This window comes from Hyaloscypha bicolor (assembly GCF_002865645.1).
Source record: "Hyaloscypha bicolor E unplaced genomic scaffold K444scaffold_87, whole genome shotgun sequence".
Lineage (NCBI taxonomy): Eukaryota > Fungi > Ascomycota > Leotiomycetes > Helotiales > Hyaloscyphaceae > Hyaloscypha > Hyaloscypha bicolor.
The window spans coordinates 229,881-246,991 of record NW_020194589.1 but is presented as its reverse complement, the minus strand read 5'-3'; the positions used below and the strand labels follow the sequence as shown (position 1 = coordinate 246,991).

The window sequence follows — 17,111 nt, the reverse complement described above, 5'->3', positions numbered from 1 at the left end:
TCTCCCATAATATTTTCGGGAAAAATCTTCTGAATCGATTCTAGCAGCCCCCAAATCTGAATTCTGAGCGGCTTGGTAGGTAGTGGGGGATAGAGACAATAACACGAGTTGTGGATGCAGGGAGGAATAAAAGGCTCAAGAGCTATCGAGAGCTGTAGGTCGCTCTCAGTTGAGAGCTAAAGCAAAGTCGTAATGAGCAGTGTTTATGTGAGTGACAGAGTTGAGCCGAGCTAAAAAGTTAACCTTCCGGGGACTAATTATATTTGTTGCTAGGACATGCGCATACTAAGTCACAAGCCAAACAGGATTGCTACCGAACAATACCTACTGCTGGATACTTTACAATTGCTATTATACTCAGCACTTATTATACGCAAGGTAAGAGTAGTACTTACTACCATAAAAGACCCTCTTATTCAGTGATAGTTTAGGATATGTACTTCAACCAAGACATTTTACTCTTGCGATCATATCAAAAGCCGAAATGTACCAATTACTACTTGCCTGACTCCTGCGACTTATATTAAAACCTATGAGAAAGCAGAGGGCCCAAATAACTGCAGTGACACGGCCTGTAACACGCCACCCTCCTCTTAACGACAATAGTGTTGTGGATCGGCTGAATGAAAGGGATTTGTCTTGTATAGCAGAGGGTATTTCGTATTTCGGGCACAATGAAAGGCAATGGCGAAGAATTACCGCTTGCTAGTTGCCGTTAAGTAGGCGGAACCAAGCCTTGCGGTCGTCTTGGAAAGTTTGATGCTGTTTGTATTGTATTTGAAGGTGGCAACTACAATCTGTGGGTGCCAGGCATGTGGAGTGATAATATTTCTCCTTGATCTGTCTTCTGGGAACCGCCAAGTGAGGGCGTTTGGAACGACGAAGAAAGAGAGGAAAGAGAATGGTTTTTAGCAGGACGACTGCGGATATGTTCTGTTCAACGATCAGACAGCGCCCAGCTTCGTTTGATGGAGCTGTCGACGTAGGGCTATATAATACTGGACCATTCCAGTATGATTTAGTCGGATGGGAGGCTACGAAATTCATACGCAGGAGTCGAGTGGAGTCGAGTGGTTTCTCACAATCTAATAGATGGCTTGCGCAGTCGATGTGCCATGTAGCCAACTGCTTAATGTGAATGAAATGTGATATGAATACAATGAATGTTTCCAGCAACCGATCTACCCGGTGCCTCCAAATCCATCATTGCCTTCTTCACTGCCCTCTGCTCCTGCTCTGCGAATATGCCTTCCCGGTCTGAATCAAGATGCTCTGGCGGTGTCCTGTCTCTGCGCCGTTTCCTTACCCAAGGTTCGGTGCTCCTGACCGGCCCTTTACCTTGTTTCAGTCTCCTCGCTTTAGCTTCGGCACGCTCGAGAGGTAAATAATGTTTCCGTCGAGATGTGTATGCTTTGGGTCAGATCAGTGAATTTCGCACCAAAAACTTCAGAACCAAGTATATTATTCCCTTGAAGATTTCTCCTATCGGCAGTTCAAATGGTATTACGGAAAAACCTTTCCTCACCTATTTAGGATACAGGATAAATCATTTTCCCCAAGAAAGCAACATATCTGTTCAATCGTAGCACGAATCGTTCTTCCAATAGGGATCACGTCTCCTACGGCAATATTCCTCCGTCCACCGCTTGTCCTCTTCCTCTTCCTCTTCCTCTCTCTGCAGATCAAAAAGGAGCATTTCCACATTATACGCGTTGCAATCCTCTTCATTATCAAATTCGACTCGGTCATCATCGCTGATCCAAGATTTCTTCGGGAGTTTTGTGACCTCGACAGTCCATCCACAGTCGCGCATCTTTATCCGATAATCGCTTACATCCTCTGCGGCGTACGCCTGGAAATTGACAATGATCGTTTTCAGTAATGGGATAGCCTTGAAGCGCGTGTCGAGCAAATCTAGTGCCTCTGCAGTGATAGGCGAATCGCCGAACGCGCAGTTCGCGGAATCTGGTGGAAACAATAGTCTTTAATAATAATCTTTCTTTATTTCCAATTATTAATAACTAATTAAAGCAAATATATTCTAAATATAAATCTATATAATAGTTTGTTTCTTATATTATAATTTAGAGCTTTTTTATTTAATTTGTAAAACTTGGCTCTTAATATTTGCTTTAATTTAAAAAGTATTATAAGATAATATATAATATTTTAATAATATTTAAAGTAGTTATTTTTAAGGAATTTAAAGAAATAATTGGGTTATTAAGTAAAGTATAAGAATTATGTAAAAAAAAAGCCCTAGTTTTTATTATATAACTTCTAAATATTATTATTTTTTAAAGGCTTTAATTTATTTTTAAATATAAAAAGTTTTAATTATTAACTTTTAATATTCAAATAATATTATTCGAGTATTTAGTAATAATTTTAGGAATTTTATTTTTTAAAATAATATTATATAATTAATTAGAAATTTCTCTTTTTAACTAAATCTTTTCTTTAATAAATATTATTTTAATAGTATTAAGCTTTATTACTAACTAATTATTAATATTCTTATTATTTTTAATATTGCTTTCTTATTAAAAATATTTTAATAACTTATTTATAGTAATATACTTAATTTCCTTAATTTACTTAACTTTAAAGCCAAATAATTAAGTTTATATTAGTTAGCAAATAACTAGAGTTGTGGAAAGATTAGTAGCCGCTTTACTTAATTATATAACAAGTATATTAGTATCTAGCTTAAGGATAAAGTAAACTTTAAATAGCTAGAATAATAACTTTCTGTTAGTGGGCTCGCAAGGGCCGGGACCCGAAGGTGGAGAAACATATGGCCATCCCGTGCTCAAAGGATTCAATTCTCTGAGTTTGCACCACCTCTCTCACACATCGAAGAAGGAGTTAAAGAGCGTGATGTTTTCCATTTCAAGAAACTAAACTACCTAGCTAGCAATTCCATCCAGTCTCCAATTTAGACCCACTACTTCAAAGCAGCATTTTCTAGCCTCCCGCCTATGCTGGATACTTAATATACCACTGCTCATTTTTGGCACCTGCACTCTCTGGCCAAAGAAGCACGGGCGTACCCAAGGCAGCCGAAGCTCCTGAAAGATTTAGAACTGACGCCGGGAAGGCGACATTGTAGAAGCTGCAATTATGCGTTAGGACCAAAGTTTATAATGGATGTTGAAATCATATAGCGAAGGCATACTGACATATAAGCCCCATTTCCGGCAGGGACAATAGTATATCTTACTGTCTTATCAGTGGGGGAGATGAGGTTGCCTGTGGTGGCGCCGTCTTCGGGTCAATTTGTTAGCAAATATTTCCAGTCCGCAAAGGAAGACTAGAGAGAATCGGGATTGAAAGTTGGAACGTTATACTTACTAGCACCACCACTTCCGGTCAAGTAGGTGCCAGTTGCGACATTAATGATCAAGTACTGCCCATTTCCAGCATCAGCGATCTGCCATTGCGCGTTTGGTGCTGAGTCGTTAGTACTTTCGCAAATTAGCACAAGAATACGGAACAGCAAGGGTAGCGCACAAGCCGATGACGGGTGTCTTGTTTGCAGGATTGGCTCCGGACAAGTTGATAATGGTGCCGGTAGCTACGGAAACCAAGATGTAGACGCCTGGGCCGGTGTAGTCGCTCATGATTGCGATGAGTGGATTTTTGATTTTTGGAGTTTGGGTAGACGTTCTTGTTAAATGAAGAAGTGTGTGTGGTGCTTGGAGATTGGTTCCTTGCTGAGCTCGATGCCATGTATTTATACTTCACGATCGTCATAGTGGAGTATCAAGATCAAGGTCTCATCATGATTGGAATATACTTCCAGCCCATATCATAACAGTTCGCTCTTGCAGGCGCCTCTTGACTCGGTTATCTTAATACCTGTTGTCTCTAAGGGGCAAACCATAAGACAAGTCTAAGACAACAAGCGTACAGTCCCAATGACGGTCCTCGCGACTTGAGACTGCATAATTTTTAGTTGGTCACCTTTCTGTGCGACCATATTGCGCGAATAAAACACGCTTAAAGCCTCAATATCATTCCACAAGTGATCAAGACGTTACACAGCATACTGTTCAGCTAACCACATTCTCTATGCAATCATATTGCACCAATCGAACACAAGTGATCACGGTTTGAAACAGCATATTCTTCAGCTCGGCACATATTCCACTCCACAAGATGATCTTGTAATGTGACCATAGCCACTGGATCCACATGCAGGACTTCTGCAGCAAATCCTTCCACTTTTCCACAACTTCATGCCTGTGTCGCTTTGATGCAAGATCTTGACACCTACACATTTCCAGCCGGTTTTGCGAAAAGTCGGGTCTTGCCGAGTCCTACTACAGTAGCCTGGCGCTAGGGATGGCCGAATTGATTTAATTTATGTAAATAATATTGGTCTGGGCTAATAATAAATGCATTATATTTATACAGAATTCATGGAATTTATGTAATATTAGTGCAAAAAACAGGTAAAACAGAGAAAAAACAGAGACACTTAATTAATATTAAGAGAAGTTTAGATAATTATGCGAAATTCTATTCGCATATAATAGTAATAATAGTAATTCTATTAGTTCAGAATAGGTTCTAGCCTATTTGGGAAGAATACCAATAAATAGTATTATTTATTATATAATATTAGTCTAAACCCGATAAATTTATTAATAATAATATTAGTTTTCCCAAATTCTTATATATATTAATCTTATCTAACCTTATAATTAATATATAATTTCTTATATATAAAGTATAATATAAATTTAAAAAGTATTAAAGATATTATTAAAAACTAATTTAGTATTAAATTAAAAAAATACTAACTTTATAAACTATAAAAGTAATTAATTAATTATATATATATTAATATTATTAAAGATTTTATTTTATTCTATATTATATTAAATATTTTTATATTAAAGAAATACTTTTTATATAAATATTTTATATAATTTCTTATTATAAAGTTTTAATAAAATAGATTAAATAATAAGTTTTTATATATTTTTATTAATCTATTTATTATATAAAAGTAGTTTATTAAATTAATATTATATATAAGTCTTGGTTTTTTTTATTTTTTATAATTACTTTAAATATATTTTAAAGCTTATTATTAGTAGTAATTTTAATAAGAGACTATAATTTATAATTTAGTAAATTAATATATAAATTTTTTTTTCCTTAAAATATCTTTTTATTACTTTAATTAAAATAATCGTGCGTCGAGACTAGCACTAAAGCCCCTGCGTCCCTGCGGGTTTAGTGCATATTAGCAATACGGTCAAAAATCAGCGATACGGTCATTTTTTTAGAATACTAATTTTCCTAATTTTAGTGAAAATCAGAGAAAAATATTTTATAGTTTATATGGAGTTCACACTATATTTAATAAATCAAATTCTCTTACTTTCACATTGCATATGCATATAGTAAAAAATAGTGGAAATATTACACACTTCACCTTACCGGCGACCCCCCCCAAAATGCTACTAACTTAGAAATTAATTAATTACAGAATAACCATGTCCTAAATCGTGTACCCAATAATAGTCTCCTCTCCACTAGCTTCCAATCTGACTATATGACCAAAGCCATTATCATAAAATAAAGGGGGAGGGGGTGGTGGTCTGACAAAACCAAGCTCCCTAGCTAGCATTTCCACCCGCATATTACCAAACTCACTAACCTATTCCTCCTGGTATCCGGGAGAAGCTAGCCTAAAATCCATCTTATTCGCATGAAAGAGCTCTATCTTGCAATCGATTTGCCTCTATTCCGCCCATTTTGCTATTAATTTTTGGTAGTGAGCCTTTAGACCAGTTTCACCATATTCAACAAATAGTGGTTTATCCCTATAGCCAAAGGGCTCCCCTAAATCGTACGGAGCTATTTCCCCCCGAGTACGTCTCCTGCGTGAAAGCTTACTAGTAATATGCTTTGTAATATAGGTATTAGTCTCCCTGATTCGGCAATTTAGGTAGGCATTAGTATCCATCTCTTCAGGAGTAAAGAGAGACTCTCTGCGATATGCGATTTGACATATAGCCGAACCCTTGGATATAACTCCATACTTTTGCACATGCTTCCTGCCCTCCTTATCTAGCTTATTATGCTATTCCTGGAGTACTGCCTTCTCCCTTACAAGCTCTCTTTCCATAATTAGCCCAGCCTTAATTAGCTTAGGCTCAGTCAACTTCTGGTATGCCCTCCAAGATCTCCAAAAACTTGGTATAAGAGCGTATTCCTCGTTATCCTTTGCAAGGATAAAATAATCGTCCAAACGTTAATATATATAGGTATTATGTGCCGTACGATTTACAGAGGTAGGGGGGTTTTGGAAGGGTTTTGACGATGGAGGGATTTGCGGGGGTAGAGGCTCGATTTGCTTATCCACTATAAAATTAGCCTATATTACTATATAAATTACTAATTAACAAACCTTCTTTTGGTTCGAATTGAGCTAGCTTCTCGTACGCATGCCGTATCGTATCAGGTCCTAATAAGCCCGCTTTGGTAAAGGCACTAATAATAGTCCTATGCTTGAATGTCCTCCCATAAACCGTCTGGTATGCCCCTAGAAAATCAAGCTTGGTATAAATAATATTACCATACTGAATCTTATCGTAAATACTGATTTAATGCCAGTACTTGAGAGATTAAAAGAGGCCAATATCGAGCGGTTAAAGGAGATATGTGCTATGTAGTAGTAGTTGAAAGGGGACGATCTTGTGGGACCAGCAATAATATAAGAACTCGTCTAAAGTGTGGGAGCCATGCCCGTCAAAAATTAACATCCTCCATTTGCCTTGTATACGTTAATATGTCTGATTATGGAAGTGCTTAATATATTTCAGGCTTAGAGCATTATTTATATACCCAGTAGAGCTTATGGCGAAGACTAATTCGGTATCCAGATCATTATCGAAGTGTGCCTCTACCAGGATCTCCCCCTTCAAAATAAGGAATAGTGTAATTGCTTTGCCCCTAGCGAATATAGTTTCGATCGCAGTAAGTGATTCTCGATTATTGGGATCTGCCAAGTAGACAGCTTTCGTATTAAGGTATATAATAATAATCTTTCTATTTAAAATGCTAATACGAAAGCCGGTTTCGTCCATATTCCATACGTCTTCAAAGCAGATCCCATATTTCTCTAACGCCCCATAATACTCCGTAAAATGCTCTTCCAGATCCTCCTTTTAATATGCCGCCTTCCGCTCTTGTGCTAGTGTCTTTGTGCGAAGGGTTTTAAACCATAATTTGTTCCGTTTAAACTATTATTATGCCTATAGGCGGTTTACTTGGTAGGTGGAAGCGCTATCCCCAAGGATCTTATTAGCCGCCGCCCGTACTATCTTGAGATTAGCTCTATGGCCTAAATAGATCATAAAATCGATAAATTGCTTTAGGGCCTCCTCCTGATCAGGATTAAGGACCTTATTGAGGCCCCCTTTAGTGTTTTGTGGTGTGCGGCCAGCCAAACGCGCTTTCCAGAGGCGTAATTTGACCCTGAATTAACGCGCAATCGTAGATTTTTTGACGTATGGGTTCCTGGTATAGAAATCGGAGGCCTGGGCCATCCTTTTCTCTTCTTCTGGGTCAAATTTGGCCATGGTATTAATATTTAATTAATTAAAATCGATATAATAGTAAAAAAAATGACCGTATCGCTGATTTTTGACCGTATTGCTAATACGCACTAAACCCGCAGGGACGCAGGGGCTTTAGTGCTAGTCTCGACGCACGATTAGTTCTTAATATAATAATTAAGAAAATTAGAAAATTAGAAAATTCAAAACCAAAAAGATTATTATATATTAAATTATAATTATATATTTTTAAGAATAATTTAAGAAATACTTTTTATTATTATTATTTAAAATAAAAGATTTAAATCTAATTATAATAACTCTTATTTTTTAATACTTTTTATATATAATAAATAAATATTAATATAATTATATTCTCCAAAAAAGAATTTATTATTAAGATTATAAAAATAAAAATAAGGTAATTATTTATTTAGTTATAAAATTTAAAGGCAATAATATATAAATAATTTAATTAATAACTAGTTTTTATTAAGTTTAATAAATTTAAAGATTATATATTAATATTATAATTTTTATTTCTAAATATTAACTATTTTATTAGCTTATATAAATAATAATTTATAATTATATAATAGTATTATATATTAATTAGTTTATATATATAAATTAGAAAAGATTAAATTCCATTTATCTAAAATTTAATTATTTAGAAATAAAGCTATTATTTAAATTAAAAAAGAAATAATTATTAATTCTATTATTTATAATATAATTATATAAATAAAAGAAATATTTAGTTTTATTAAAATTTAATTATATTATATTAAAACTAATTATATAAATAAAAAATATAATTAGTTATTTAATTATTTTATTTCTATTTCTATTTAATATTTATAAAACTTTCTTAAAAAGAAAATTGAATTCTTAAAACTTTTAAGCTTTAAAATAATTAAATTCTTTCGAAATCTTAATATTTTATTTCTTAAATTTCTTATAAGCTATTATATTTCAAATTAAATATAAGTTTATAAAATATATAATAATAAAGCTTATTATAATAAAGCTTATTATAATAAATATTTTTTTTATTAAATTTTTTTTATAAAAAATAATAAAGATATAGAATTAATCTAAATATTAAACGATTTTAATAAAACTTTTTATATAATAATTAATAAACTTTTTTAGGAATTATTTAAATATAATTTTAAGAACTTTAATAAATTTAAACTTATAAAAATATAATATTTATATAAGATTCTTTAATATAATAATATATTTATATAATAAAATAATAATACTAATATTATTAAAAAATATAATTATATATTAGAACTTATACTAAATCTCTTATATTTCTATAAATTTAGTAGAAAGGAAAACTAGTAATATAATTAAAAATTAGTAATATAGTTATTTTTTTTGAAATATTAATTCTCGGAATTTTAGTAAAAATTAAAGAAAAATATTTTATAGTTTATATAAAGTTTATATTATAATTAATAATCGAAATTCTTTTATTTTTATATTATATATATATAGTATAAAATACTAGAAATATTATATACTTTATCTTATTAGTAATTTCCCTAAAAAGCTTTAATTTTAAGAAATTAATTAATTATATAACTATTGTATCTAATAATTATTTTCTTTTTATTAGTAGCTAATTTAACTATATTACTAAAGCTATTATTATAAAATAAAAAGAAAAGAAAGAAATAGCTTAATAAAACTAAGCTTTTTATCTAATATTTATTATTATATATAAATATATATTATCTAGTAAATAGATATACTTTCTTCTAGAATCTTATTAGATATTTTCTATATTTTTTTTAAAATTAATATTATAGCCTAAATAGATTAAAAAATTAAAAAATTATTTTAGGGCATTTTCCTAATTATAGTAAAGAGCCTTATTAAAGTCTTCTTTAGTATTTTATAGTAATTGGCTAGCTAATTATACTTTTAAGATATATAATTTAATTATAGATTTTTAATATATGGGTTTCTAATATAAGAATTAGAGGCCTAAACTATTCTTTTTTCTTTTTCTGAATTGAATTTAGTTATAATATTAATATTTAATTAATTGAAATTAATATAATAATAAAGAAAATAACTATATTACTAATATATATTAAATCTATAAAAATATAGGAAATTTAGTATAAGTTCTAATATATAATTAAATAAGAATATTTTAGAAACTAAACTAGATTTTTAAAAGAACTCGATTTTATTAGACTTTATAACTTTTATAAAAAATAAGTATTTAGAATTACTTATTTCTAAAATTCTTATATTATTATTATTATTATTATTATTATTATTATTATTATTATTATTATTATTATTATTATTATTATTATTATTATTATTATTATTATTATTATTATTATTATTATTATTATTATTATTATTATTATTATTATTATTATTATTATTATTATTATTATTATTATTATTATTATTATTATTATTATTATTATTAAATTTATTAAAGATTATTAAAATACCGAGTTTTAGAAGCGAGCTTAGTTTAAATTATAGCTTAAAATCTTAGCTAAAACTAATTCTTTTAGCTAAAATTATATTTATATTAATTATATAATATTAGTTATTATGTTTTTATTTTTTTAATATTTATTAATATATAAAGCTTCTAGAAAAAATACTAATAAGAGCTTTTTCTATTATATTAAAGAAACTAGTATAAAACTACTTCTATAATAACTAGCTTTCGAGCTATATATATAAAAAGATCTATATAAATATTTATAATTCCTTTAAAGGCCCTGGTTTCTATTATTAAAATTTAAATAAATAAAATAATATTATTTTAGTAATTATAATAGTAAAAGACTTTAAAAAAGATAATATTTAAGCTTATTTAAATACTAATTAATAACTTATATAAATTATAATATAGCTTTATTTCTATTTTATAAAATATCGAATTTCTATATAATAAAATTATTATTTCTTATTAAAGCTTACTAATATACTAATATATAATTTTAAACTCGTCTAATAAACTCGGCTAGCTTATTAATAAGCTCTAATTATTTATTATTATTTATAAAAAGAAGTAATAAATTAATACTAAAATTTATTTTACTAATTAATAATATTATTTTTAAAACTTTTTAAGCTATTATTTATCTAGAAATTATTAATATAGATCTAGCTATAACTTCGGAATCTATAATTATAAATATTATATTCTAAAGTTATATTTTATATATAAAAGATTTAAATATTATTTATAAAAATATATATTAGAAAAATAAAAGACTAAGAAAGCTCGATTTAAAAATAGAAATATTTACTAATTTAGATCTCGAAACTCTTATAACTTTAATAAATACTTTAGTAATATCTATATATAATATATTATTAAAATTAAAAAAGAAAAAAATAATAAAAATAATAAAAACAAACTAGAAAATAATACTTTTAAAGCTTTATTAATAAAAATAAATAAAGAAAAGAAATATTATTTAGATTCCTATTTTATTTCTATTAAAAGCTTTCTAGTTATTTTTACTACTTCTATTTCTATTATTTTTATAATTAATATTCTTATAAATAATTTCATTTCTTTTTTTATATATATTAGATAATAAATAAAAATTATATTTTAAAATTTATTAAATAAATAGAAAATATTCAGATATTTATAATTAATAATATATTGAAATATAATACTTATTACTTTTATAAAATTATATTTAATAGTAGAGTTTCTAGGTTTTTAACTATTAGTTTTAACTAATTTTATAATATATATAGGATTATATATAACTTAAAGGCATATAATAAATCTTAGATATTACAGGTATTAATTAGGGAAATCGGCGGTTCTTTAATATTATAACTAACTACTATTTATATTATAAGTATTAGGCTTATAAATTACTAATTATATATATATTATCGGGGCCTCCTATTTAGAGAAGGCTTCCCTGAACCTTATAAAAGAGATAGAAATTAGTTCTATATTAAATTTAATACTATAGTTTTATAACTTATTAATTTATTCTATTATTTTATTACTTACTAATAAATACCTTATAAGCTAATCTCTTTACTCTTAAAAGAAATAGTTTAATAAATAATTATATTTTAAAATCTATAAAATATATAATTCCTTACTAGAGCTATTTCTATAGAGGAAGTTAACTAAATTAATCCTAATACAAGTAATAGTAAAGACTTGTCTAATACTTTTAATAAGGCTTCTTAGGAGCCTCCAAAAGCTAGTAATAATAATAGAAATAATTCCGGTAATAATTAAAATACCGAGATTAATATTCAAATTACTACTATTTAAACTATAGAATAGGGCTTATATACTAAAGTCGAAGTACTCTAATAAAAGCAAGAATTAGTAAATATAATTAACTAATATATCCTATAATTAGAGTAATATAAGAATACTCTTAGAAATATCTTATAGTTTATTATATCTTATAGAAATTCTATTTATAAATCTATCCTATTTTCTTTAGTAATTTCTACTAGAGAACTTCCTAAAATAGAATTAGAACCTATTTCCTTTCCTAATATAATAAGCTTTAAAAGTAATCTCAATACTATTTATTAGAAGCTATTATATAATATCTTAAAAATATATTTAGACTAAAAAAAGCTTTTTAAAATCCGGATATCTGACTTATATTATAGAAAGTTCCTTAAGAAATAAAGAATATTTATATCTTTCTAGAAAATAGTCTTTAGGACCTAACTTTAGACCTATAATAAATACTTTTCTAGAATTAATTTTATTATAAGTACTTTTAGAAACGAATTTTATAATATTTGGAAGGCTATAATAAAATAAAGCCTATTATTATATAAGATCTATTAGAAATAATTTAAGGCCTATTTAGCTAATATATTTTGAGTACCTTAAACTTATTAATAAAATATTTTTAAAAAGCTCCTAGATTTTTATTAGAAGAATAGTAAGATAATTACTAAATTATATATTTAAATAATTAGTCTCGAAATTAACTAGAACCTATATTCTAAAAGAAACCGGATCCGGACTCTTAATATTACTTTATCTAATTATAAGACTTATTAGATACTTATATTTATTTTTTTAGGAAATAAGATAATATTTATTTCTAAATAGCTTAAGAAAGCTCAGAAAGCAGAATATATTATTTATTCCAAATTAAGAAAAGTAAAGGCAAGAAAGTCTAATAAGAGTAATTCTATTCCTAAAAACTCTAATTTAGTAGATTCTAATTTATAAGGCTATTAAAAAAGAAAGAATAAGTTCCGAAAATTATATAAGAAATTCTTAGATAATACTTTAACTTCTTTAAGGCTTTAATAAAGTACTAGTTCTATTTTAGGTATAGTTTATTAAACTTATAAATAGAAAAAACACTTTTTAGAAAATATAAAGTATTTTAAGTATACTAAATAGACTCGGCAGAACTCTAATAAGGCTAAAACTATAAAAAAGTTAAGGTATTTATAAAAGCAGGTTAATACTATTATTATAAAAAAATATTCTAGGGGAAACTTTTCTAAGAAATAGAGAAAAGAAAAAACCAAATCTTAAATATTAATAATTTTGGCTATAATAAAAAAGATATATTATTTTATATAATTATTTAAATAAGATTAATATAGCTAAAAATAGATATTTTAGAGATATATAATAAACTCGATAATACTGAATTAGATTATAACTTTCTTAATAATAATTAGTCTTAAAGCCAGGGCTTTATTACTTTAGCTAAATATAATTAAGAATTTGTAATCTTTTATAAGAATAGATTTAAGGTCTATTAAACCTATAATTTTAAGATATTTATTATAAATAATTATAATAAAATATATTCTTTTAAGCTCCGGTTTTATAAATATAAGAATATTAGCTTTTATAGCCTCGTTTTTAGTATGGAATTTTATAAAGTAATTCTTATATAATATATAAACTATATTAAGAAATAATAAATATATATATTTATATAGCTTAATAATATTAAGATCCTAATACTAAAAGAATTTAGTAAGAAGCTTAACTAGTATCCTAAGCTAATACCTCAAGTCTTATTCTTAACTAAAAGCAAATATAACTATTCTAGATAATAGGCTTTATATATTTATAATAATTACTAAATCTCTGCTTTATTATATAGTTCTAGTAATACTAAACAAGAGTTTTTAATATAATAAATTAATACCCTCCGAAAAGAGGCCTTAGAAGTACTTATTTATTTCTGAAATAATAAATATAAAGACTTTTTAGAGATTTTTAACCCTAATAAAGCTTTAGAACTTCCTAATCTTAGTAGTATTAAATACTCTATTAATATAGATAGTATAGTCCTATATAAGCTTTTATATAATCTATTAGAGATCTAACTAGAAGTATTATATCTATATTTATAGGATATACTTTATAAATATTAGATAAGGCCTAATAAAAGCCTAATAAAAATACTTATTCTTTTTATTTCTAAGAAAAATAAAGAACTATATCTTTATATTAATTATTATAGATTTAATTAAGTTATAATTAAGAATTAGTATTTGCTTTCTTTTATTAATAATATTCTTAACTAGCTTTAAAAAGCCAAGATTTTTATAAAGCTAGATCTTAAGAATATATATTATTAGATAAGAATTCATAAAAAATATAAATAGAAAACGGCTTTTAGGACTTATTATAGCTATTTTAAATATCTTATAATATCTTTTAGGCTAGCTAATATATTAGCTATATTTTAAATATATATTAATATTATATTTATAAAACTTCTAGATTATTTTATAATTATTTATTTAAATAATATTCTTATTTACTCTCGAAATAAAGGTAAATACTATAATTATATTTACTAGATACTTATTAGGCTATATAAAAATAACCTGTTTTATAAACTTAGTAAATACAAGTTTAATATTAAGAAAATCGAATTTTTAGGCTTTTTTATTAAAATAAAAAGTATTTATACGGATCCTAAATAGGTCTATAGTATTATTAAATAGCCAGAACCAGAATTATTTTATAATATTTAAGTATTTCTTGGATTTACTAATTTCTATTATAGGTTTATTTATTATTATTCTCAGATAACTATAGGCTTAATAAATCTCTTAAAAGAAATAGAAAAGAGCCGGAAATCCGATCTCTTTATATAAATAAATAAAGTAGCTAAAAGCTTTAAGACTTTAAAAAAAGCTTTTACTATAATATCTATTCTGGTCTATTTTAATTCTTTTAAAAAGATTTATATTAAAACTAATATATCAAAATTCGTAATTATTAGTACTATTTTATAATAAATTAATTCTAGTAATAGCCCGAAAAAATACTAATATCTAGTAATATTCTAGTTCCGGAAACTTTCCGGAACCGAATATAACTATAATACCTATAATAGAAATCTATTTATAATTATTAAAGCCTTTAAATATTAGTACTATTACCTTAAAAAGTCCAGGTTTATAATTAAGATTATTATAGACTCCAATAACCTCTAATACTTTATAGAAATAAAGTATTTAGAAAACTATTAAATATATTAGGTAATATATCATATAATATATAATTTTAATATTATTTATTATAAAGGCACCTCAAATCTAGTAAATAGACCTAGTAAAAGACCTAATTATAAAAAAGGTTCTATTAATATAACTTGGCTTCTAATCTTTTAGAATAAGTATTATTTAATACTTACTATATTTATAATAGCTAAGGAGAAATATTTATTATAAAACAAGTAAATAGATTATTTTATAAATTTCTTAATTATAGAATTAATTAAAAAGCAAGATATAAAAAGATATCTTAAAGGCTTTATTATTATAGCTAAGGTAATAGAGGTATTTATAACCGTATTACTTAATAGAACTAAAAACTCTTTAATCTCTCGAGTTTTTGAATTAGATAATTATAAATACCTAATTTCCTATATATAAATATATATAGCTACTAAAAGAGCTATAGTACTAGCCCTTCTATCTAAATCTCTTCTAGATATTATCTAGATAACTTAGAGAAATAATTCTTAATATTAGAATATTATAAAATAAAGGCTTAGTAAGAAAGATACTAAAGAAAAAGAAATCTGGAAAAATAATTCAGGCTTATTTAAATATTATTTAAGAATTATTATATCTAATAATTCCGTTTTATATTAAGAAGTTATAAAGCTTTATTATAATAATCTAATAGCTAGATATTATAGAATAAGGAAAACTCTCGAACTCCTTAGAAAATCCTAATATTAAGTATTAGTTTACTAGTAATATATAATACTATTATATAAGTCATAAAATACTATTTATATAAGTTAGTAAAGTTATTATTTAGAAATAGGAATTATAGTATTATAGTATTAATATGTGATTCCTAAATCTGCTAAGCCTAAAAGGGTCTAGTCTATTAGTCAAGTTACTAATAGGACGTAAGGTTATATAATTATATCCCGTATCCCATATTCTATTACTTATATCTTATTACTTATATCCCGTATCCCGTATCCCGTAACTATATATATAACTCCCAAAGAAATAACTATACTAATACTAGAAACTCTCTAAAAAACGCAAAAAATAGTATCTTTCTCTAATTATATATAAATTCCCTAATCCGGCCTAGTATTAGATTTCCCAAATACTTTATATATCTATAATACTTCTAAGGTTTTTAGTTATATATTAAAGGCTATAGCCTTTTATATATGACTTCTCTCCTATAATATTCTTCTATCTTATATATTTATTTCCTGTCCTATCTATACTCGACCTATTTCTCTATATCTAATTATATAGTATTTATATTAATTAGGTACTTGAGGGCATTTATTAGCTTCGATTTTATTATAGAATTAGCAGGATTTAATTCTTCCTTAATTCATTTGACTTCTGCGATTTCTTATTATTTATATATCTAGTAAAGATATATTATATTAATTATTAGATACTTTTCTCGAGTAGTTCCTAATTTAATAAGGTATTCGTATAATGACTTCGAATTTATATAAATTACTAGTAGTAGTTCTATTTCTAGTATTCTATTAATTATAGATTTAATTAAAGTACTTATATTAAAGCTATAAGCCATATTATAGAGTTCCAAAGCTAGAATACTTCTGGTAATTCTCTTGTATTTAGTAAAGAACTAGTAAATAATATTAGTATATCTAGTTTTATTTACTAGAACTAGAATATATCCGATTTGGGAAAAGAGATCTCTATTATTTATAAATAAAGCATTTATAAAAATAATTAAATATAAGGACTTTTTTACTAGCTTTATAAATCTTAGTTCTCTAGTAATATTTTCAATTTGCTATTAAATGCACTTATTAAGTGCCTTTATATTAGTTTCTGAGAGTTTAATAGCTTGAATAGTAATTAATAGGTTATATAAAGCCTCTGGTTAATAGACTAATATAATATATACTCCTCTAGTATATTAGGTAATATATTAGTCCTTAATAGAAAAATCTTAATAAATAGTACTTTTACTACTTATAGTAGTAGTATTCTTTATAGAAATAGTTCAGAGGTTTTTATATTAGTATT

General features: G+C 26.3%; 2 protein-coding genes across 2 annotated transcripts; both read right to left on the bottom strand.

Annotated features, from left to right (window-relative positions):
* Window positions 1-2,979: 2,979 nt before the first annotated feature.
* Window positions 2,980-3,623, bottom strand: K444DRAFT_723983 (carbohydrate-binding module family 13 protein; the record flags this gene model as incomplete). The annotated part of the gene is made up of 4 exons (XM_024888602.1): window positions 2,980-3,115; window positions 3,183-3,267; window positions 3,355-3,467; window positions 3,514-3,623. The coding sequence occupies 4 exons, from the start codon at window positions 3,621-3,623 to the stop codon at window positions 2,980-2,982; spliced, it is 444 nt and encodes a 147-aa protein (XP_024735472.1).
* Window positions 3,624-6,671: 3,048 nt separating this feature from the next.
* Window positions 6,672-7,212, bottom strand: K444DRAFT_723981 (uncharacterized protein). The gene has a single exon (XM_024888601.1). It carries the CDS (start codon window positions 7,104-7,106, stop codon window positions 6,804-6,806), a length of 303 nt encoding a protein of 100 aa, XP_024735471.1. The 5' UTR covers window positions 7,107-7,212; the 3' UTR covers window positions 6,672-6,803.
* Window positions 7,213-17,111: the final 9,899 nt, after the last annotated feature.